This window comes from Populus nigra, chromosome 8, assembly GCF_951802175.1.
Source record: "Populus nigra chromosome 8, ddPopNigr1.1, whole genome shotgun sequence".
Lineage (NCBI taxonomy): Eukaryota > Viridiplantae > Streptophyta > Magnoliopsida > Malpighiales > Salicaceae > Populus > Populus nigra.
The window spans coordinates 18,383,123-18,405,484 of NC_084859.1; the positions used below are offsets into that span (position 1 = coordinate 18,383,123).

Genomic DNA, 22,362 nt, shown 5'->3' on the forward strand with positions numbered 1-22,362 from the left:
AAGAGTTTCTTAGTTATCAGTCTTATAAAAAACAAGAGATGTTTACGAGTGTGTTTGGCATTGCGGTAGCTGTTGTGATTGTGGTTAAAAAAATTATTTTATAAAAAGTATTTTTAGTTGTTGGTTTGAAAAAATAGGTGTTTGGTTAAAACTGTGGTTAAAATTGAGGTTAAAGAAAAAATAATTTAATGTGTTTGGTTAAAAATATTTTTGAAATTAAGGTTATAAAATAATTTAAAAATATATAAATTAATATTGATGGTTTTTAATTTAAATATTATGGATTTAACTATTGCAGTAATATCATGAAATAAATTATACTTTATATATAAAAAAATTATTGTTCTATTAAACTATTTATAATTCCATTAAGTATAAAATTTATCTAACAAGAACTACACTTTCCATAATCTTTTAGCGTGTAATAAAATTAGATAAAATATTATCATGTATAAAATTCACTATAAACTAGTTCTTTTGCTCAAAGATATCTCACACACAACGTCACTCACTCATAAGAATATTGAAAGTTTCTGTCATAAAGGGTCTTTCAAATGATGTAGAGGGTTGAAAGGGTTGTAAAGTTGAGTTAGTGTAGCTACTATACTTTTAAAACAAGTTTCTTTATTGGTTCGGAGATCCACTAATTAATGCTTAATTACCTCAGTTTAGATTAAAGAAAAATATCTTGTGAGGACGTGTGTTTAGTTATATAATAGTATTTAGGGTTTGAAAGAGAGAGAAATGATCGTATTTTTCGATTTAATGATGTTTGTATAGTTTTGATCGATCTCGTATGAGTGTATTTATACCAGGCCAAAATGAATGATATATTTGCCACCCACAATTTCAAACTACTCGAGGAGGATACAGTATTAAATAACGACAACCAACCACTCTCAAAGGTATTATTGTTACGGGTGGCGTAGGTTAAACATAATTGAGGGCCACTATTGAATCAATTCTTAGGATGACATGTATTTGAGGACTGTATCTATATTTAATGTGTGTACTGGAACTACCGACAGCTAACTGAGGACCAGTCGGGGTGCCAGCGGGCATTTCCTTAGGCCTGTTTTCTTTCACAAAGGGGGAAAATACCACCTGTCAAGGGTTAGGTTACTCAGTTTGAGCTGGTGGTTACGTCCTTGAGCCAGGACCCAGACTCATTAACGGGACTTTGGACCTAAATCCAACCCTATCAACACCCAAACCCTCCCTCCTTGCTCACCCTTTCCGACAAAAATAGCGTTGAAGTTTATGCAACCATTTGCGAGTCTTACCAAGTCATACCACGACTAGAATCTTCCTAATAGGCCAAAATATTGCAAACGCCATGGTCATCATCATTGTTGTCGTTGGAGGTGAGCCATCCCACATATTTTCTTGTTGCAAAAGCCAAATGGTATGAATTTGGCCGACATGACGTTGACATTTTAACTCCTTTTAACTCTTGCATTTTTTATCCGCAGCACTGCTCCATTAATTAGTAGACAAATAACAAAAGTGACCGTATATTATTATATTTGTTTTGAAGAGAAACTTTTCTAGTTCATAGACCCAATTGTACAAAATTTGCATTGTAGAGTAAATTGAATTCCCTAATTAGCTCGGTTTACCATACTTACAGGGAACCCTGTATGAGCAACGAAACACACTCTAGCACTAGGAAAAGTGCAGCAAAATGCATTGGCCAACAATTGACCGCCCCTACATTACACGTGAACTACCGAAGCTCTTTGGGCAGTTGACAAGATGATCAGAGCTGTCAGCTGTGGTTATGCTGCGAAGAATAAAAAAAAAGCAGCACAAAAGCTCACGAGGTGTGTGGGCAAAAGCATCCACCAGGAAGTATATTGTTCATTCATTATTTTATAAGCCCGTAAAGTACAAATGTAACGGGCAAAAGCATCCACCGTTATCATATTAAACATTATAGAGATATATGTAAACTGTAAGTTGTTGTTTTCATCATTTGTGCTGTGGCCTTGAGAAAAAGTTACTACTATTCTGAAGGAGTGGAGAGTAAATTTGGTGACTCCAAACTCTCGAAGCCTTTCAGACAACTTGAGATTTCTGGCGCTTCGTGCACTGAACAATAGGCTCCTTGACCTGCAAAAAATATACAAGTCCCATTGTATCGGTAAAACAAGTTCGGTGGTTTCAATAGGATTGTTCCATGCAGGTAAGAGCTACAACGAGATCGTGGTGAGGAAGTTGAAGCATACCGTGCTCGTCTTTCTGGACCGCTTATCTTGAGAGGATCTGCTGCAGATAACTGTATCTGCCTCGTCAAGGTAATTTGTGTTTCCATTTGCTCTGACATTCTCCTTTCCTGGAAAAAAACTCTCTCTTGAAGCAACAGGCTGCACAATTACAAAAATAAGTCATCGTTAGTCAGCTATGGAACGGAACTACGTACTGCTGCGATTTGTTGATATGCACAGAGGAGAAACTCCACATCTCAACTAACCTCAGCCCTGCTTGTAGGAGTGTTTCCATGGTCCCTTGTCTTTGAGATAGTCTGATCACACCTAGCTGATCCATTCTGATTCATTTCTGATCTGATCACCATGCGTGTAAGATCTGAACCGATGGAGTGGAGAACACCACATGTTGAGCCATCCTTGTAGTCATTCCCTGATAGTTAAAGAAACATTTATGGTAGCAGTTCCTAGTATTCAGACGGAGTATAAATAAAAGAACCAAAACTAAGATTCTCGGAGAAGTTTGAATAGGTACCCATTTTCTGGGATTCTGGATGGTTGGATTTTTTATATGGTTGATTAGTATCAATGTCCTGCTCAACACAAACGAGTTAAGAAAAGAACTTTAAATCTAAATCAGAGGCAGCGGTTAAATAATGATCACAAAAATCACCATAGCATCATTGCCCAAGGCTCTCCTGACTTCCATAAGCTTCGTTTCAGTTAGGCTGGAATGAATGACACGCTTGCCTATAACAACACAGGATGAATGGCAAGTACATCAGCAATAATTTGGTCCTCAAACTATAAACAGAAATAGCTTTTGTTCGAAAACGCGCACCTAGCCCTCGGTTTCCTTTGGCTTCAACATACCCGTCTCGGATCATTTTTTCAAGTAATTTGCGCGCAGTACTCTGATTGGCTTCTCCGGCTAGCTTGTTCTGTAGCTTTGAAATTGTCACGTATTCCATTGGAAGCACATGATACAAAGCCTGAAATCGGAGAAGTCAAATGAGGACATGTAATGTGGACAAGTTTAAATCTAAGATCGTGCTGATTAATCTTAAGATACAAAGATGGCTAATCATTTTATAAATACTCTTCGCCAATCTTGCTGTTCATACACAAGCAATAAAAATAGAGTTGAACCAAATCATCTCAGTTTTCTCATGCACACAAATTTCTGGGCTTCAACTGATAGCTGGTCTGTTAGCATAGCTCCAATTCTCAAGACAACATTTAAAGTCAATCAATACACGAATTGCTCAAGACAACATTTAAGTCAAACAGCACACGAATTGCTCTAGACAACATTTAAAGTCAATCAATACAGGAATTGCTTTGATACGGTAAATACCAATCAATGCAGGGTCTTAATAGATCCAAAGAATCTGATACAGAAGAAAGTTCACCTTCATGTACATGCGATCTTCAGCCTGAGGAGCTTTGTCTCCATCAATTTCCTCTTTCACCGCAGTGAACTCATACTCGAAGGCCTGACATGTCACAAAAAGATAAGAAGCATGCGCCAAACTTAACAAGTAGCCAAGTAACAGAATTTTAACTAGCAAGAAAAATAGAACCTTCTGCTTGATTTTGCTGTAAGTATCTGTTCCAATTTTCGATAAAACACCTTCCTCAATGAGTTTGCCCATAATTTCTGAAATCCAATTAAAGAAGAATCAAAACAGACTAAAAACTTGATTGAAGAAAACCAAAAGACGCAGTAATACCCTTTCCTCTTTTAACTTTAATTAGAAAGTTGAGTTACCTTCAATCAAAACCTGCATTAGCAAAACAGAAATAAACTGTCGGTTCTAAAAATTGAATTCGTTTGCCATTTGCACTTAAATCTTTTTCCTGCTTTGTTCAAATTGAGAAATTTGAAGGAAAAAAAAAGAAGAAGAAGCAGCCCTTACCACTGAGATATCTGGAAAATTAGAGAGAACGTCAGTAAGTTCAATGGTATCAAGATGGTGGCTTATAATCCAGTCTTTCACCCTGGCCAATTGTTGTTCATCTTCCACTTGGTCCTGTGTATCATCTACACAAACATACAACAGCACATTAGTAAAAGGCAGCCCTAACCCAGTGATGACTCCAATGGCCATGTAAAGTTGTAAACCCATAAATTACTTCTGAAAAGGAGAGAAGGAAAAGAAGTAAAAATGTTAAAAAGCTAACTTAAATATCATTTGCCCAATTTTTCATTTTTTGACCTTGAAAATTTCGTATTTGTTTCTCAAGTCCCATTACAAGGTGAATACGGTTCTAAGGTCTTATATTTAAATTGAAACTTTTACCTTCGTCAACCAGGCCACTGTCTTCCTCTGGACGTTGCTTCAATATGACTATACCCACCTTGGACTCCATTGAGTCAAATGAAGCATTTTCCATCTCAGAGTAGAGTTGCTAATCGACAAACTCGCACTCAAGTGAGACAATATGCTTATCTAATCTAATGAAAGCATAAACACGTACGGTAATGCTTGGAAATCTTAATCCATTACATATATTAATCATCGTAAAATCCGACGTATCAAATGGTAAGGACTGTGACATTGATGATGATATTGTGAAAAAACTAGCACGGCCTGCTTATATTAAACCACAGCTTTGAGTGGGAATAAGATGGTATATTTTGAGATATCGTTATTGCTAAATCTAATGTAAAGAGCCAAGCGGATGACAGTGGTGAATTGTATTAAGGCAGTCGATCCAAATATCCTAAGAAGTTCAGCCATCTTATACTTAAATTGAAACTTTTACCTTCATCAACCAGGCCACAGTCTTCCTCTGGACGTTGCTTGTCTGTCAAGATAAGCACTGATTATTTATAGCATCAAAATAACCAAAGACAATTACCGGTAATAGAATGGATGGAAATGAAACGATGGCCAAAAGGAGTTCATGTAATTACCTACTGGTGCAACTATGTATTGGTCTTCTTGTGATTGGTTAACCTGGAATTTATAACAAGTTTGTAACAGTTGTGTAGATAGCCAGTCATTTAAGGTCACTTAGCTATCATTTCCGTCAACTAAGCTCACTGGAACCATAGAGTGGCAATTAAAACATAAAATTAAAGAGTATTGTAAATTTACCTCAGTGCCAGATTCAGAATAACCATCCCTTTCTACAGAATCAGCACCTAAGCTCACTTCATCATCCTCCATATCATCATTTTCATCCTCGCATGGATCAAGCACACTCTTCACCTGTACATGTTACCATTCAAACAAAAGTCGGCATCAAATATGAACCATGGCTTGGAATTTCTGGTCACAGGAAAACACGTAAGTTTGGTCCCTTACCTTGAGTGCTAATACAAAATGCTTGCTGTTGACATTGCCAACCTCCATTTGCAAAGGATGCTTAGTCCATGCATTATGGGCTTCTTCTTCTGTGCAGCCCCTGAAGAATGGAGGCTCATAATCTGCTGGCTGCGAAGTCATACAATTTGTATTAAAACACTCTTTCCTTGTGTTCACATTCATAATTTGGGAGGTGAAAAATATTCTGCAAAGCTCTCTATAAGTCCTTCATCAAATATTAAATGCCATTTGACAATTTATTCAAACGAATTCACATGCATTGTAAAACTTATAGATGCTAAAGCTGTTTCCACAAACATATCTAATCACCAAAGCAGCAGTCTGAAACAAACGAACTTCAATATGTGGAAGAGAAACCACAATCTCATACATCTCTAATTCCCCATTTAGTAAACTAAGAAATTAGATGAACACGTCGTGAAGGCACAATCCTGGCTCAAAAGTGTTAACTGATTAAAACCAAATCTTAGAATGCAGGTAAAGGCATACCGTCACATCATCATAGTAGACGAGCTTCATCAATATAGCCCGCTGAAACAGAAAACAGATAATCATCTTGCAGTTAATATACTACTACTGTAGCCAGTCATCGTCTAGGCACTTGCACATTGAAAAAGGTGACCAGCTTGCTACAACTCATAAAAAACAAATACTTATATATGGTTGCTGAAGGATTTTACCTCTTCAGGCATCTTATCCAGAGTTCTCATCAACTGAACCAGTGTTCGGACCATTTTACAAGCAGAACTTCTGCATTTTATAAATGTCCCGTCATTTTCTTAAGAACTCATAAGTTTTCACACATTGACGGAAAGAGATTCAGAATTAAGAAGAGATTTCACTTCAATCACCTCATCTGATTGGGAGTAATTTCATTTGTGGAGTTATACTTGAATGTTCCTCCTTGTTTCTTGTTTCCAGTGCGATTGATATTCATTGAAACCTCTTGACTCTCAGAATCAGAATAACTGAAGGAAACTGCAGAAAAAGAGACACCATTGAAATCCCCCAACAATACGTTCAAAGTATAAAAAGAAAAGAAAAAACAGTCAATTGAAGAGCATCAACAATCAGTTATTGCGTGCTTCCCTCCCATTCAAGACTTTCCACATGTACAGTATCATGAATAAAAAAACCTCACTTACATGTGTACTCCTCGATCATCGGGCCCTCTATAGTCTCGCACACACAGAATAGAAGTGTCTTTAGGTATTTTTTCTGTAATGCATCATAGACACCTAAAAAATAAAAAGAAAAGGAGCACTATAGTAAAAAAATTTACAAGATAAAGAAACAAATCAATAAAAAAACAGCGAATAATTTAAAGATAAAAAAACAACATGCCTTTCTCCATCCAATCAATCAGTCTACGAGACTCAGCATCCATGGGCATCAACTTCTTAATCTTCATCTCTGCTTAGTGATTTCATAATTTCAGAGAAATTCACCATATCATATTTCATATTTAAAAGCAAAATTAGAAAAGAAAAGGATCTGAGCAGGAGAAGGAGATTACCTAAAGCAGGGACAGACTTATCATTGAAATACTTCTCTGGAAACAAGCCTCTAATGTAACTGATATTGAATATAGCAATACGAAGCAGGTTCCTTGTCTATACCACAACAAATAAAGAAACGAAACCATCAGATAACATTAGATCAACTTTTCGTTAACAAAAACAATTAGCATATGGTACATGAGTGATTTCGCGGCTAATGATCATCAATTACTCAACGCGTCGTCAAATAATTGTGAGATCTCGTGATGATTTGCTGTGTTAAGCCAAAATCGAGCTCAGAGTTTCATCTATGACTCATATTTGAGAAACATAAAGGTTTTTCTAACCTGATCGACTTGATCAAACAGAGAAATAAATCGGGAAAGAGATTTTTCAAATTTTATCCAAACAGCACCTTCAAATACGAACAAAAAAGCTTCACGAAACTTTCTTTAGACGGGCTAATCACACTAAATAATCATGAATTTAGAAGAATAAACAACAAACAAGTACACTCTACTGAAAATTTGATAAGAAAACAACAGCTCAAAAAGTGAAACTCGCATTGTGAAATCGTTGATATATCATATATGTGTACCAGAAGAAGAGAATCTTGCTCGGTGATCTGCGCTTCTTTCACTTTCTGTGCAACAACCTGATCGAACACGAAACGGAAATATTAATCATTCTCGCATTTAAGAACAAAACGAACGATAAAGTGAATTAGAGAAACAAGAAATCTCGAAAATGAAAGAGTTGAAGCAGGGTTTTAAGATTTTTTTTCTTCAATGATCACCATTGTTGTTGAGTTTCTGGAGAAAACTGAGAGAGCTAGAGAGGGGGCTTAAGGCGGTTGGTTTTTGAAATTTGAAACTAAGTGAAGAAAATGGTAGATAGTGGCGCCAGGGAGAGATTTTATTTAAAGGGGTACCCCTTGCCGTTTAAAAAAAAAAGAACGGTATGAAATTTAACCGTGGTTGGGGGTAGATGCAACCTGTGGTTAACTTGGTGGCATCAGGCATGCGAATGACGTGAACGGAGGGACATATTTTGTTAATTTGTTGAAAATGTAGGGGTAATCTGGGGAGACGGTCTGCTTAAGACTGGCTATGCAAGAAGAGTGGTAACAAGAAATCAAACGGAAAAGCTAAAGTGGACCCCATTTGTAACCGCGAGCGCGTCTTGCGCTTTACGCCGGTGCCTAGAGGTACGTACAATTTGACAAGGATTGCAAATATGTACAGTGCCATGAATCTAACCGCCGTTTTATAAATTTTTGAATTTTTTTTATTCGTTAAATAAATTTATATATATTATTTAAATATATTTACAATTAAAAATAATATCTACCACAGCCTAAATCTAAAAAACTTCAATAAACTGTCATGTATATAAAATTGACTCGTTATCGAATAAGTAAAGTCCCATGTAAAATCCATTTAGTGCTCACTCATCTAACAATCCACGAAATTTGTTTAACTTGATTGCTCCATCAAATTTAATAAATTTAAACGTAGTCAGATAAGTTTGTTGCATTTCTTAATCACCATGCACTTGGTATGTTTAACAGGATATGTATTAGGCTGTGTTGCACGTGTATCTGTTTTATATACGATCCTTGTCATTGCAACTAGCATGAACAATACATGTACTTTAATGAATTAATATACAATCAAATCTATCATTAATTGTATAACTATAAATATTATTTTTTAAAAGTATATTAATCATCACGATCACCCAATTATTACTATAGAAATGAAAAAAAATTCATCTCCTACTTGTATTGCTAACTTCTTACTTTTTTAAAATGAATCAATTTAATTATATTAATTTGGATTTTTAGAAAAGTAATTATTTGATTTAATTTCCTGTAATAATATTGTATTAGATAGAAAGTTAGACATAATTAATTATTTTCTGGATTTACTAGCATGGGCTGATGACATAGCATATTAGTTAATGAATAAATTAAGTTATAACTTGTAAGATGCCACTATTTATCGTTTCATGAGAAATTTTATGCATGGTGCTACTATCAACTTGTGTCATTAATTAATATGCATGTTATTAATCCATAAAAGATTTTTAAAAAAATAGCATCTTGCTTGTATTTATAATTTATTCACATTACAAAAAAAGTTAATTAACAAATTCATTTAGAATCAAATATCGATATGTATTAATTCTTTTTAAAAAAAAATAATCACATTAATTTGAATTTTTTGAAAAGTGATTGTTTTCTTTTAGACGGAAAATTAGATGGTGATTTTTTTAATTTGATGATATGAACTGATAACATGACATAATATATATATATATGTGTGTGTGTGTGTGTGTGTGATTTAAATTGTAACTTATAGGATACCACTCAAGTTATAACTAATGTTATTCTATAACTTGTAGTTTAAACTATTAATTAATACGACATGTGATCAATATATGCTAATCCGAAAAATCATCAATTATGTTAGGAAATTAAATTGAGGCAATTAATTTCCTAAAAAGCCAAATTAATATAATTATTGTTAGTTTTGTTTTGAAGTCCTTTCTAACTTTATCTGTAGCATTACCTTGTTTATTTAATGCTTGATATATAATGGTTGTTAGTTTTTTTTAAGTCATTTCTAATTAACTTTATTTGGGCACACTGCCTTATTTATTTAATGCCTAATGCATTATCAACATGAGAAGATTAAAAGAAACTTTTTGAGGTGTGGAAATTAATAATAGACCGAAAAGAAATTTTGAGTTTAATTATAAGGTTTGTTTCCCATGACTTTAAAGTGATTATTTATTCGTATTAAATTTATTTTATTTTCTTATAACTAAATTATATAAACATAAATATTATTTTTCAAAAGTAAACTAATCATAATGATCACCCAATTATTATTATAGAAATGAGAAATAAAAGATAAAAAAATATCATCTCCTACTTATATTTTTAATTTTTTACTTTTCTAAGTGAATCAATTTTGATTTACCTTGTCATGAGAGGGCAATATTTCAATATGAAAAAAATTGAATTAATTATATTTTAGCTAGGTTTGAAACTTTCTTTGAAAAAAAAAGGGTTAATTGATAAATTCATTTTAAACCAAAATCAATGTTAATCATTTATCAAAAAAGAAATGATTACATTAATCTGGCTTCTAGAAAAGTAATTGATTTCACTTAATTTCCTGTTTTAGCAGTTGTAAAATTGGATATAATTGATGATTTTTTGGATTTGCTAACATGGCCAGTAACATGATATATTAGTTAATGGTTCAATTTATAACTTATAGCTAGGACGACACTATTGTCCTATTTATAAAAGTGGTTTTTTAAAAATTATTTTTAATTTTTTTATATATTTATTTACTATTAGAAGAGTTGATCAATGAAAAACACTTTTCAATCAAATAAAATTTTGGTATGGTTTTCAAGAAAGTATTTTATTTTTATTTTGGATAGAAAATACTTTTTAAAAGTTACAATGAATTCAAAAATATCTTATTATTTGTTGATTATATCAACTTTGATCTTCATTTTTTTATATATATATATATATTTTTAATTTTTTAATTTTTATTTTTATTTTATCATTTAGAATTTAATTTAATTTTATTTTTATATTAACTTTGGTCCTCATTCTTTTTACTGTTATTTATTTTTCTCTTATTATTTTTTATTAAAAAAATTTATCTATTAGATTTAGCTCCATTTTTTTTATTTATTTTATTTGAAATAATTTATATATAAAATTGAATTTTTTCCAATTTCATCTTCTTTTAACTTTTTTTATCTATTAGATTTTGACTTTATTCTTTTGATCACTATTTGTTTTATTTGAAATAACTTATGAAATTAGATTTAAAAAAAAATTATCATTCTTTAACTTTTTTATTTGTTAGATTTGATTTTCATTCTTTTAATAAACTAAAACATTAATAAGTTATTTTTTAACTTATTATTTTCATGACATAGTTAAACACTGAAAAATATTCTCAAACTCATTTTCCATGACATTATAAAATATCAAAAAATAATTTAATTTTTAAGAAATTACTTCTCTTGAAAATAACTTTTCAAAAAAATTATTTTCCAGAGGTCCAATTACCACTTGATTTCCATAAACTTTTTCAAGATATGGTTTTATCATGAACATTTTTATTACAAAGGAGATTTATTTCCTTTCTTATTATTAACATGTCCTATTTTTATTACAAAGGAGATTTATTTCCTCTCTTTTTAAAGGTAGTATTTTTTTTTTAGATTTATAAACGATCTTCTCATACAAACACACACACCACATATTCCACACTTCTTGTCATGGCATTCGAGACCTTTTCTTTCACTGCATTCGTTTCTCTCCTGCTGCTCCTCCTCCCTTACCTATTCCATTCAATTTTGGCCCACGCAGGTGTCCAAAAACAATCACCATTTCACTTTATCAAGCATCTTCAAGGATGTAAAAAAGGTGAGAGGATGAAAGGTATCCATGACCTCAAAAAATACCTTCATCGTTTTGGATACTTAGACCATCGGCATGTTGTTAACAGTAAAAATACCTTAACACATTGAGACTGCCATCAAAATCTACCAGCTCAATTTCAACTTAAAGCCTTCCGGAGTCTTAGACCCTGAAACAGTGGCGCGGATGACGATGCCACGATGCGGGGTGCCGGATATCATAGACGGTAAAACCAGAATGAATGCTGCAAGTAGAAACAATATTATTGAGTACGTACGCATTCTTTAATGGAACACCCAGATGGCCATTATCCAAGAAAGTACTTAACTGAGGACTTCAACATGGTACCCGAAGAGATGTAATCGACCCTCTTGTAGAATCTGCTTTCCTGTCATGGAGTGGTGTAGCACCTTTTGCGTATAATTTCGTCGATGAAAACCTTTCTGTTGCGGACATCAAAGTTGGTTTTGCAAGTGAGGATCGGGGAAATAAAGATTTGGATGGGCCTGGAGGTACACTGGCTTATGCAAATCCACCACCAAAAGGAAATATGTTTTATGATTCTGAAGAAAAATGGTCAGATATGGTCCAGTAAAGGGAGCCTATGACATGCATGGGATCATGAGTTGGATTGCATGAACTTGGGACATGTTCTAGGGCTTGCCCATACCTCCGTTGAGAATGCTGCCATGTTCCCAACTATCAAAAGCGGAGTAACCAAAGGTTTGGCAGATGATGATATTCAAGGAAATGAAAACTTTATATGCCAGTTGATCAAGAGCATTGGGATATTTTTCTACTGCATGGATATAGCTAGACTAGCTACGAATCTCTTGGGAAAAAAAAAACAGCAGAGAGGAAACAAAAGAAACATGTCCCAGAATAATTATATCATCCAAGCATAATCACATTAAATAATAAAAAGTTCATATTTTTTATTCACTGTCCGAAGAATTGACGAAGAATTTTGTTTGATGGTCTCCTCTTCTCTTTCCTTTTCTACATTCTTTTTTTGAAGAGACAATTAAACTTTTATTTTTTTCCTTATTAATTAATATAATTAATATTAATATGGATTGGGTGTACACATCATGGGTAACCCAAATCTATCTTCTTTTTTCTATATAATCAAGAGAATCATTAGCACATCTTTCTTTCCCTTTTAAATTTTTCATTCCATATTATGAAGAACGATATTCAGATCTGATGGTTTTTGTTTCAGTAAGAACTTTTGTCAGCATGTCATCGGTGAGTTTATGGTCGGACTGCTATAACACTGGAGCATATGACTGACATCCCATCCCAAAATGCAAGTGCAGAGTCGAACAATAAACTAGACAACAGACAAAAGGATGCAATGCCACCAAATCAATTTCATAACCCCAGCCATGCAAAACATAAATCACCGCAAGGGACAAGCAGCAGCGGCGGTGCCGGTGGATAGCCAGTAGCTATAATTAATAATGCCAAATCACGAGCGTGACCAGAAAAGTCCTCGAGGTAATTCCACTCAAGATATAAACAGAAGTCACGGTGAACGCAATGGCGAAACTATATTCCATTTTGAATATATATATCGGCATTAAGAAGCTGCTCTGATAACATCCTTTGGCTAGCTGTAAATATGATGATCTCAAAAATACAGGAAACTCTCTCCAAAAAGCTAGAGCAAGGATCTCTGCAATCAACGCCTTCATAACCATCTACTGATACTATATAGGTTGCTCAATGGCAAGCCATGTGTGTTTAAACTGAGAGTCCTTGTGTTGTTTGCTGAGATAAAGCCAGGTTATGGCTAAAAATGCCATTAATCAATTCGCATAGTTTCCTTCCCCTCTTTCTCGTATCTCCATCACCACTACTGCTCTATTTTTAGCTTCACTTGGCAATCTGTCTGTACAGCTTTGAACAAGCTAGCTTTCCATCTGTATCCTTGCATTGACTAACCCTTGAAGTTACCATTCAACCCATCACACCTCTCTGACTACGTCAGGGCCGGTCTCATTGAATACACAATCAAGGTGTTCGACGAATTGACTCTAAGAGATTTTTTTGGCATCGGTTGGAACTGACCATTTTAAGTCAAGCCTAAAAAACTAGATTGTGTTTTAAGGAATCACAAAAATAATAGGAACATGCATGCATGTCACAAGTTTGGCTGCTTATTTCAAACTATATGCATGTATTTTAAGAAGCGAAATTCAGAAACTAACGAAGCTGGCAATGCCATGTCTCTGTCTGCCTAACGAAAAACACAGCGAGATTGAAACTGACCTGCTGTTCAATGCGGTGAATCCCCCACGTCAAAAGAGAAACAAGAAGATGATGAAGGAAGCACCGGAAGAAAAAAAATTTGGACCATTTCTCGATTTGTGCGTGTCATCCTTGCGCAGGGGCCATGCTAATCTTCTCTGTATCGTTCCAATTTTATCAGATGTCTCCGAAGAGACCAGAGCTGGTTCGCTTGCGTGTTATTTATACAATGACTTTTCTTTGCAACTATGCGATGTGGGTTTAGTTCCATTCCAACTATTAACGTCACGCGTCTAGTTTTGCACGTCATCAGTCTTCTACACAGATGGGCTTTGTAAGTGCGGGTCATAATAACAGCCTGACTCCTGGAGCCCAAATTTAATCAACTGAAGTCGGTATTTCAGTACTTGGAGTCAGTAGTGAAGTCTAATAAATATTCTTAAGTTGCAAGTCTCTCTTCTGTCGCCCACGTTCTCTTCTTTGCCCTTTCTTTTTCTTTCACATGCACAGCCTCGTTGAAACTATACTGTAATGAATAATAATCAAAACCAAGTTCCTGTTCCTTGTTTGTGGTTTTTTCTCTCCAAATTATGTTATCTTATCTTTCTATATCCCTCTCTTCTCTCACTCCCACCTCACAAGTTTTTTTATAAAAAAAAATTGTTCATCGGGCTTGTGACTAGAAAAAGACTGCTTACCATGTTTTTCTTTTTCGAATACAACTTCAAAAGAAAAAAAAATGTGTCAAAAAAGGTGAACTAGGTGGAGTGTTGTGTTGACAATGATTCAGTACCCGTCATGGATGGGATGATTAAGATGTCAAGTGCTATTACAACTCAAAAGCATTATTGCATCATCTGTACCGTAATGAAATTTAATGATAATCCATCCATTAGCATCCAGAGCCGTCGAGAAAGGAATTACTTCTCAATAAAAATACTTTTTAAAATATTTTTTATTTATAAATATATTAAAATAATATTTAGCATCCAGAAGATAGAAGCTGAAAATGAGCTGACAGGTTAGCAGATAATGATCTTGATCGTGGTTTTCTCTGGAAGACTTGCTTGTTCCAGAACTTAACAAAGGACACAAGCTGTTGTTGTTTTCATTTGGCACAGGTTGCTTATGAATCAAGTTCACCAACAAAACAAAAACAGAGAGATAAAAGGGAAAGGTTCGGTTAACTGCTGCTAAATAGAAGTCATGTGTGTCCCTGAACAAGAAACTCCAACTTTATGTCTTAATCATGAGAAATTTTTACCACCTTAAATTTAAATAAGAGTGCAGGAGAGATATAACCCAAAGCTTCAGCGTCACCTACTTCTGCAGTCTTACCTTTTAAGCAAATACACGCACCACAGTTCCCAGCCATCATTCTCTATCTTTTCCATTCCCTCTCAGTACTTGGTTGATTTTCAAGTAACTCAAAACAGAATGCTACCAGAGTTTAGCAGTCCAAGAACCTCTCACAGCACTTCCACATTTTAGCAATCCAAATATTCCTGAGTTGCGGCAAGGCAATATCGATATCTTAGAGGCCGTCAGATGGGTTCGTTCCAAATTGGAATGCGAAGCTCTGCGTTACTAGAAACGTCATGTGGGTATCTGCTTCAGGAATTGCAGGCAAGACTGACTACCTCTTGGAAATTAATAGTAATTTATCCACGAATAACAGCGGTGCTTTTTTCTTTGAAGTTACATAAAAGAGTACAGAATTCATTTTTTGTTCGAAAAATACCCTTGTTTATCTAGCATGCAAGAGATTGTTTTTTAAACACCATGTTCTTTTACATTTGAAGGCATTTTATCATTATCCCGTTTTCTTAAAAACCTTAATCTAACTCCTAAAGCATTTTCATTTACTATCTTTTATCGTATATTTTTTTTATGTCGCATTTCTTTAATTTGGAAGTTAATAATAATAAAAATATCATTATATCATGTTCCTAACGTCTTGATGTCTTGTTTTATAATAAACATGTCACATTTCCAGTTTAAATAAACAATGATGTGAAACAGATGATCTGGGATGAAGTTGGGAAAGATCAGTTTGAAAGAGAGAAGGTTCTGCATGATTTAGAACAAGAATGTTTAGAGGTTTATCGGAGAAAAGTTGACAGTGCAAACATATCAAGAGCTCGCCTGCATCAAGAGCTGGCAGAATCCGAAGCTGAATTCACCCATCTTCTTTTGTCCCTTGGTGAACGATCACTTCCAGGACGGGTACTTTTTCATCCAATTCACTTATTTGAGCATTTAAAATTGCATGTTTATGAGCTAAAAGTACAGTATAATATAGAACACCAGTGCATGGTAAGGATACAAATTGAGAATTTTAAACCATTCAGTAATTAGCAACACACATTTAGCATAAATTACTTCAGAATGATTGATTACTTGACTCATTGCCACTCTACATGGCGATGAACCGGCCAGGGATATCTACGTTTGTTTATTGAGCAAATTCCATATTGATGATGGCATTGTTGGATGCGCATAATGTTCTCATTGAATTTTATGCGCTGACTATCTTGTTGTCTCTACAGCCAGAAAAAATGTCAGGAACGCTGAAGGAGCAGCTAGATGCAATCACCCCAGCTCTCCGGGAGATGCGTCTGAGAAAAGAAGAGAGAATGAATCAATTTAGATCCGTGCAAGGCCAAATTCAAAAAATTTCTGCTGAAATTGCAGGTCAATCAGTATACGATGACTCAATAACAAATGTCATTGTGAATGAGAATGATCTTTCATTAAAGAAACTTGAGGAATATCAGATTGAGCTACAAAGACTGTGCGATGAGAAGGTAAAAGTACCAATTTCACAAATCATCTCATGGAAATTTATTCTCTCATGTGGAAAGGGGACTTCACTTATCTTCCTCTTTCACTGAATTGAAGAATGACAGGCTCCAGCTAGTGGACACATACATCGACACAATTCATGATTTGTCCTCAACATTAGGAATGGAATCCTCCATGATCATAACAAAGGTGCATCCAACTTTGAATGAATTGTGTGGAATATCAAAAAATATAAGTGATAGTATTCTGGCTAAACTCAACAGCACTGTGGAATCTCTCAAAGCAGAAAAACAAACGCAGCTTGAGAAGGTAAATTTTACTATCAATGTTGTGGTAACTTCTGGCTCCTACTATGCAAACCTCGGTAACGGAATCTAGCATCTTGTCTACAGAAAAAATACACATTTGAAATGGCATCATAGTGTCATGCGGATATAAGTTGGAGATACAACAGATGGCAGTAACCAGAGAAATGAATGATGAAAGTTAACCGATTAGTTTGATTCAATCCTACATATATTAAACAGTTCGAGTGCTCTAAATCACATATAAATAAAACAATACGGGTCATCAAAGTTGTTCCTGCTTCCACCATTTTATTTCCATTGATATAAGAAACAGTACTAACAATAAAGAACTGGCACTGTATAACGTTTCTGAATTTGGCAGCTTCATCAGCTTGGAAAAGCACTAACAAACTTGTGGAATCTCATGGACACACCGTATAAAGATCGTCACTCATTCTCCAATGTCACAGCCTTATTATCTCTCACATCAGCTGAAGTATCAGATCATGGAAGCCTTACTCTAAATATAATCCAGCAGGTTAGTATATGATTAACGGTGAGAAATTATCAGAAAAAAACTCAGACATAATAGTTATTTGAATCGTTTCAAGGCTGAAGCTGAAGTCAAGAGACTGGATCAGCTAAAAGCAAGCAAGATGAAAGAGCTTTTCTTCAAGAAACAGAGTGAGTTAGATCAAATATGCAATAAATCACACATGGAGATTCCTTCACAGCCAGGGATGGAAAATATAATCAATCTTATAAATTCAGGTAAGATTGACTGAATTTGTCTTTCATATCAGTTTCCTGATCTAATTCATGTTTAAACTAGTATCAGCCACACTGACTGAAAACTAAAAAAGGGGAGATTGACCATGCCGATCTCCTCATGAGTTTGGATGAGCAGATATCAGCAGCAAGAGAAGAAGCCACTAGCAGGAAGGCTATAATGGAAAAGGTTGAAAGGTGGATGCTAGCACATGATGAAGAGCGTTGGTTAGAAGAATATAGCATGGTTAGTATGACCCATTGATCTGCATGATTTGTTGGCTCCTGGCCTTTTAGTTTTTGCATGATGATTCATATTTTCATGCATGTTGTCAGGATGAAAATCGATATTCAGTTCGCAGAGGTGCTCACAAGAATCTGAGACGTGCAGAACGTGCCCGAATAATAGTCAACAAAATCCCAGGTAAGATTAGGAAGTTGGTTGGTTGGTTTGCAAAGAATCCTGAAACAGCAATAGACATGCTAACATGCCAGATCGAAGCCTCTGCAACCACAAACTAACCAGAAAATGCACCCTGGTCATCACCATTAAGACTAAGATCCCGGAGCCAAAATAGTCATTTTCAATAGGTAAAGAAGTGAAGGTTCGCATTAGTCAATAAAATGAGATACTAACTAGTAATTGAGTCAAGGGGTGGTTGGTGAAGAGACCTATATAAAAAAGTGATTGCAGGATGAAAAGCCTGATTCCATCTTCCAGCCATGTAGACAGCTGACCTTGCGTTTTGAAAATCTTATTGCTTTAATACATGCCAGTGATATTTATGTATAGTGTGAAACTGGTTGCGCAGTTCTAGTGGCATTGCTTGTAGCAAAGACTAAGAGTTGGGAAGAGGAAAGAAACAAAATATTCTTGTATGATGGGGTAAGTAATTTATTTGCTTCAGTTGTGACTACATATTGGTAAAATATTAATTTTATCAGCATGTATGAACCTACACATAGTGTATTCATCAAATGTAAAAGAAGAATTTCTTGTTGGGCATTGCAGCATTTCTCGATAAATTATGAGTTTCCTTGCAAATCAAATAAACATTTGCACGCATTATTATCTAGGTACCTCTGATGGAAATGCTAGAAGAATATAACATGTCAAGGCAGGAGAGGGAAGAGGAGAAGCAAAGACAAAGGGTTAGTTCATCCAACACTATACAGGCGTAGATTTTGATATTATCTATACGTTAATAATGTTTCCCTTCTATTTTCCGTAATGTTAATCTTTTTGTTAGCATAAAATAAATCCCACGTTCAAGAATGACTTTATTTTCGTTACCTAATGTGTGGTGAGCTGGCCATTGCCTCACAGGAAAAGAAGGTCCCAAGCTATGTAGTTGCTGGGCAAGAAAATGTGGTTGGGTCAAGGCCAGACACCAGCAGTCGACGTCTTTCAAACAGGAGCTTAAATGGAAGCTTGAGCAATGCAACCCCTTTAAACAGAAGGCTTTCACTTTGTCTCCAACAGTTGGGAACCAACAGCGTCAATTCTGCAAATCAAGGAATATCTTACATAAAGGAAGGAAGGAAGATGCAAGGACAGAGGATGTTTCCTCGACCTGACCTCACTTCTCATCTTCGAGATGAAGCAGCTTCCGTCGTCTCATCCTTTTCTGGGCCGTTATCTCCCTAAATTCCCATTCAGATATTCAAATCTTCACACGTAACCACAAAAACCCCACATATCACAAGATATTAAACTAAACATAATAGTATTTTTCTTCTTCTGCAGAACAATAATTTACCTATTTGCGTCAGAAAATACCCTTGTGTATCTCTATCTATGTCCTTCCGTTGCACATTTAAGTTATTGTTTACTGTATCGAATAAATTGATATTTAAAAGTATGTACAGTTATGTTTTGAATTCAAGAAGCTTTGATTCTCCTATTCTACTGGAAGTTTGAAACGTAATAATTTCTAGTGAAGTTCTAAAATAAATTAACAAAATCACTTACTTTATAAAACTTGAATATTTGCCGCCTTGGTGACGAAATGATCGATCCGGCGAGTGCCAGCCGGGGCTGGTTTATCTGCCAAGGTACGAGCACTAGTTTTGTCACTCGCAGACTTCTCCGGTGATTGAATTGGCGGAGGAAGAGATTCTAAGAGGGTGGTGCCTTTTAACATCGATTCAAACGTGGTCGAGTTTCAGTCTTTAGCTTCAGCTGTTCTAGATTGCAGTTTCAGCTGATTTCTCGGAGAAACAACTCGGTGGAGCTGGAGACGATGAAAAGAGCATCTGGCTTGACCTTGTTGATGTCTTTGTCGAGATTCTCTTGATCCGACCTGCTGGAAATTCGGGTCTGGTTGTTGTTGTTGCTTCTGTGTTGTTCTGAGAAGGTGAATTCTATTGGGAGATGGGAATTGGAAGTGTGTGGATTGTAGGGTTTGAACGTTTGATCGGAGAATTGAAAGAAATGGGAGGGGGGGGGTGTATTTTATAGGGTTTTGATTGACGGGAATTTGGGGGTTTTCCTAAAGCTCCATTCCCGTTGGCGGGAAACACTGCACGCGCTTGAACGTGAGAGAGACAGATACTTCATACATACATATACATATATATATATATATACACACACACATACATATATATATATATATATATATATATATATATATATATCTATAGATATATAAGCAAAAAAATAAAAAGAGGGCGAGAACTCCGGGACCAAATTTTTTATCTTTATCCTTGAATTTTGATCTCTTTTTATTTTGATCAATGAGCTTTATTTATTTTTAATTACATTCATGTTGACATGATTTTATTTATCTGTATCTATTTTGGTTTGTGTTTTTTTTTCTGTGTTCAATTTCTCATTGAATGTTCCAGTGTTGAATACAAGACCAGTTTTATAAAAAACAATGTAATATTACTCTTAAAACTAAAATTCAAGAGATTAGGGATTAAAATTAAAATTTAAAAAACCACGTGTTTATTTTCAAATGGCATGGAAATATTTGATCTGATTCCTCATATTTCATTTTTTTTCAAATCCAGTTCATCTTCTCTAACTTTTCACATTTCATTCCCTCTTCTTCAAGATTTTCTTTATGTCGTAAATGTCATGATAGTACAGGCGGTTGGATTAAAATTGTTTTGAATGTAAAATAACAAATATTTATTTAAGTTATAGTACTTTTTTTTTATATTATCATTAAATTTGACTCGAGTTCTTATCGAATCCTCGAACTAAAATCTTAAAAAATTATTGAAAAGCTTTTGAATGAATATAAATAAATATTAATAGGAAAAAATAACAACATATCCTTCAGTGACACACACATGAGTTTTATCAAGCAATAATAAACTTTGATTATAGAAAATAAATAAAAATAAAATAAATAAGTCACTAATTCATAGTTGTTTGAAGTTTTGAAAGGTTATATGGCAAGGAAAAAATATATAAAATAACATACGTGCTTATCAATGGCAAAATAGTAAATAAATTATAATTAAATTGTTACCATTACATAGCTTTTGTGAGGTATATATTAATTATTAACTACATGTGTATACGTTGTGTGTGTATTGTGAGGATTCGGTGCATGAAAGTGTTATACAGTGGTTATGAATTAAGAAGTGAAAGGATACAGGTAATTGAATAAACGAAACTTGAGGTATGTCCGATGCATCTGTGTGATGATTTTTAGAATGTGTTTTATACAAGATATAGCAAGATAAATTTTGGATAGAGTTTTGTATGGAGGAAATTATGCTAAGAATTTAGTAAATTCATTAGTTTAATTTAAATATAATATGAAACATGACATGGATGTTATGCATGGTGATAAATTATATAATAAAAAATGTAGTAGCATTGTGGATGCAATCAAGTAAAGCACTCGCGAGATAAAACTATGTTGTATTGATTTGTTTTTTCTTTTAATACCAAATAAATTTAGACTGTTGAAAGAAAAGTGTTAAAAATAAGTTAAATAGCAAATGGTGACAAGGAAAGGAAATAACAATGGACTTAGAATTAAATTTGAAAGTTTATTGTAATACACGGATTAATACTTGTTGATGTAAATAATGTTATTAAAAAAAAATGATCCCATTTTCATGTATGGTGTGTAATATATTGTCTACATTATATGTAAAAAATCAGGGGTGTTATATGTATAAGTTTAAAGGTAATCTAGACAATTATTAAAAGTTAGTTTGATTTTTAAAAAAAATAAGGCTGACATCTTTTTTAAACATTGAGATTATGATATATTTGATTGATTCTAGTAAATTTCAGTTAATTTGTGAAGTTCATAATCTAATTTATAGATTCAAATGGGTTCAATATTTTTTTTAACTGTATGATAAAAAATAAAGACTATTCAAAATTTATCAAACATTGAATGATAAAATAAAAAAAAATAAAAATTTATCAAAAACCCAATGTTGATTTTTTTAAAAAAAAAACTAGGCTAAGCGCGTAAGCCTGAATGGTTGTATTGGGGTTTTAAAAAAAACTATCATTTAAATCTTCTTGTTGAATGGAACTCGCTAACACTAAATATTTTTATTTTTTTTTGTTATAGCAACAATCATTTATTTTATTTTCTTTCGCTATTTTTATGCAATTTTTTCTTTACCTTTTTTAACTCAAATACTGAAAATTAATAAAATAATTTTTTAGATTACAATAAAATTTATCGTAAATTTATGATGAGCCATATATTTTCTCTTATTTTAATTTCAAGGAATTAAACTATAAGATAATATAATTAAAAAAAT

General features: G+C 34.0%; 2 protein-coding genes, 2 long non-coding RNA genes and 1 other non-coding gene across 6 annotated transcripts; 1 reads left to right on the forward strand and 4 right to left on the reverse strand.

The window, feature by feature from the left end:
* Positions 1 to 1,826: 1,826 nt before the first annotated feature.
* Positions 1,827 to 7,919, reverse strand: LOC133701414 (meiosis-specific protein ASY1). The gene is made up of 22 exons (XM_062125322.1): positions 7,838 to 7,919; positions 7,640 to 7,696; positions 7,059 to 7,155; positions 6,887 to 6,955; positions 6,688 to 6,780; positions 6,394 to 6,520; positions 6,223 to 6,292; positions 6,032 to 6,073; positions 5,522 to 5,650; positions 5,312 to 5,425; positions 5,128 to 5,170; positions 4,977 to 5,018; positions 4,127 to 4,251; positions 3,979 to 3,991; positions 3,791 to 3,867; positions 3,620 to 3,703; positions 3,049 to 3,199; positions 2,881 to 2,957; positions 2,743 to 2,800; positions 2,474 to 2,640; positions 2,229 to 2,366; positions 1,827 to 2,112 (listed from the first exon to the last, which is right to left on the reverse strand). The coding sequence occupies exons 1-22, from the start codon at positions 7,838 to 7,840 to the stop codon at positions 2,059 to 2,061; spliced, it is 1,830 nt and encodes a 609-aa protein (XP_061981306.1). The 5' UTR covers positions 7,841 to 7,919; the 3' UTR covers positions 1,827 to 2,058.
* A 5,115-nt stretch (positions 7,920 to 13,034) lies between these two features.
* Positions 13,035 to 13,935, reverse strand: LOC133700688 (uncharacterized). Its single transcript, XR_009843466.1, has 2 exons — positions 13,775 to 13,935; positions 13,035 to 13,588 (listed from the first exon to the last, which is right to left on the reverse strand). It is a non-coding gene; the product is annotated as an uncharacterized LOC133700688 (long non-coding RNA).
* Positions 13,848 to 13,950, reverse strand: LOC133702456 (U6 spliceosomal RNA). Its single transcript, XR_009843746.1, has one exon. It is a non-coding gene; the product is annotated as a U6 spliceosomal RNA (small nuclear RNA).
* Positions 13,951 to 15,014: 1,064 nt separating this feature from the next.
* LOC133700651 (65-kDa microtubule-associated protein 8-like) lies at positions 15,015 to 19,517 on the forward strand. 2 transcript variants are annotated; one of them, XM_062124243.1, is made up of 11 exons: positions 15,015 to 15,379; positions 15,776 to 15,979; positions 16,303 to 16,560; positions 16,655 to 16,867; positions 17,228 to 17,383; positions 17,457 to 17,616; positions 17,709 to 17,860; positions 17,950 to 18,037; positions 18,426 to 18,499; positions 18,691 to 18,765; positions 18,941 to 19,517. In XM_062124243.1, exons 1-11 carry the CDS (start codon positions 15,302 to 15,304, stop codon positions 19,259 to 19,261), a joined length of 1,779 nt encoding a protein of 592 aa, XP_061980227.1. In that variant the 5' UTR covers positions 15,015 to 15,301; the 3' UTR covers positions 19,262 to 19,517. The 2 variants fall into 2 exon arrangements, with proteins under 2 accessions (XP_061980227.1, XP_061980228.1); XM_062124244.1 differs by having other exon boundaries at positions 15,016 to 15,379; positions 15,750 to 15,979.
* On the reverse strand, positions 15,885 to 19,043 carry LOC133700652 (uncharacterized). Its single transcript, XR_009843455.1, has 2 exons — positions 18,908 to 19,043; positions 15,885 to 16,371 (listed from the first exon to the last, which is right to left on the reverse strand). It is a non-coding gene; the product is annotated as an uncharacterized LOC133700652 (long non-coding RNA).
* Positions 19,518 to 22,362: the final 2,845 nt, after the last annotated feature.

Bases quoted from the DNA above. Each gene is read 5' to 3' on its own strand.
- LOC133701414 (XM_062125322.1), bottom strand. The intron at 6,781-6,886 runs GCATGTTGTTTT...TTTATTTTTTAG, and splicing joins GATTGATTGGATGGAGAAAG to GTGTCTATGATGCATTACAG. The intron at 2,113-2,228 runs GTATGCTTCAAC...TATTTTTTGCAG, and splicing joins GGTCCAGAAAGACGAGCACG to GTCAAGGAGCCTATTGTTCA.
- LOC133700651 (XM_062124243.1), top strand. From the start codon at position 15,302: ATGGGTTCGTTCCAAATTGGAATGCGAAGCTCTGCGTTACTAGAAACG. The intron at 18,500-18,690 runs GTAAGTAATTTA...ATTATTATCTAG, and splicing joins AAATATTCTTGTATGATGGG to GTACCTCTGATGGAAATGCT. The intron at 18,766-18,940 runs GTTAGTTCATCC...ATTGCCTCACAG, and splicing joins AGGAGAAGCAAAGACAAAGG to GAAAAGAAGGTCCCAAGCTA.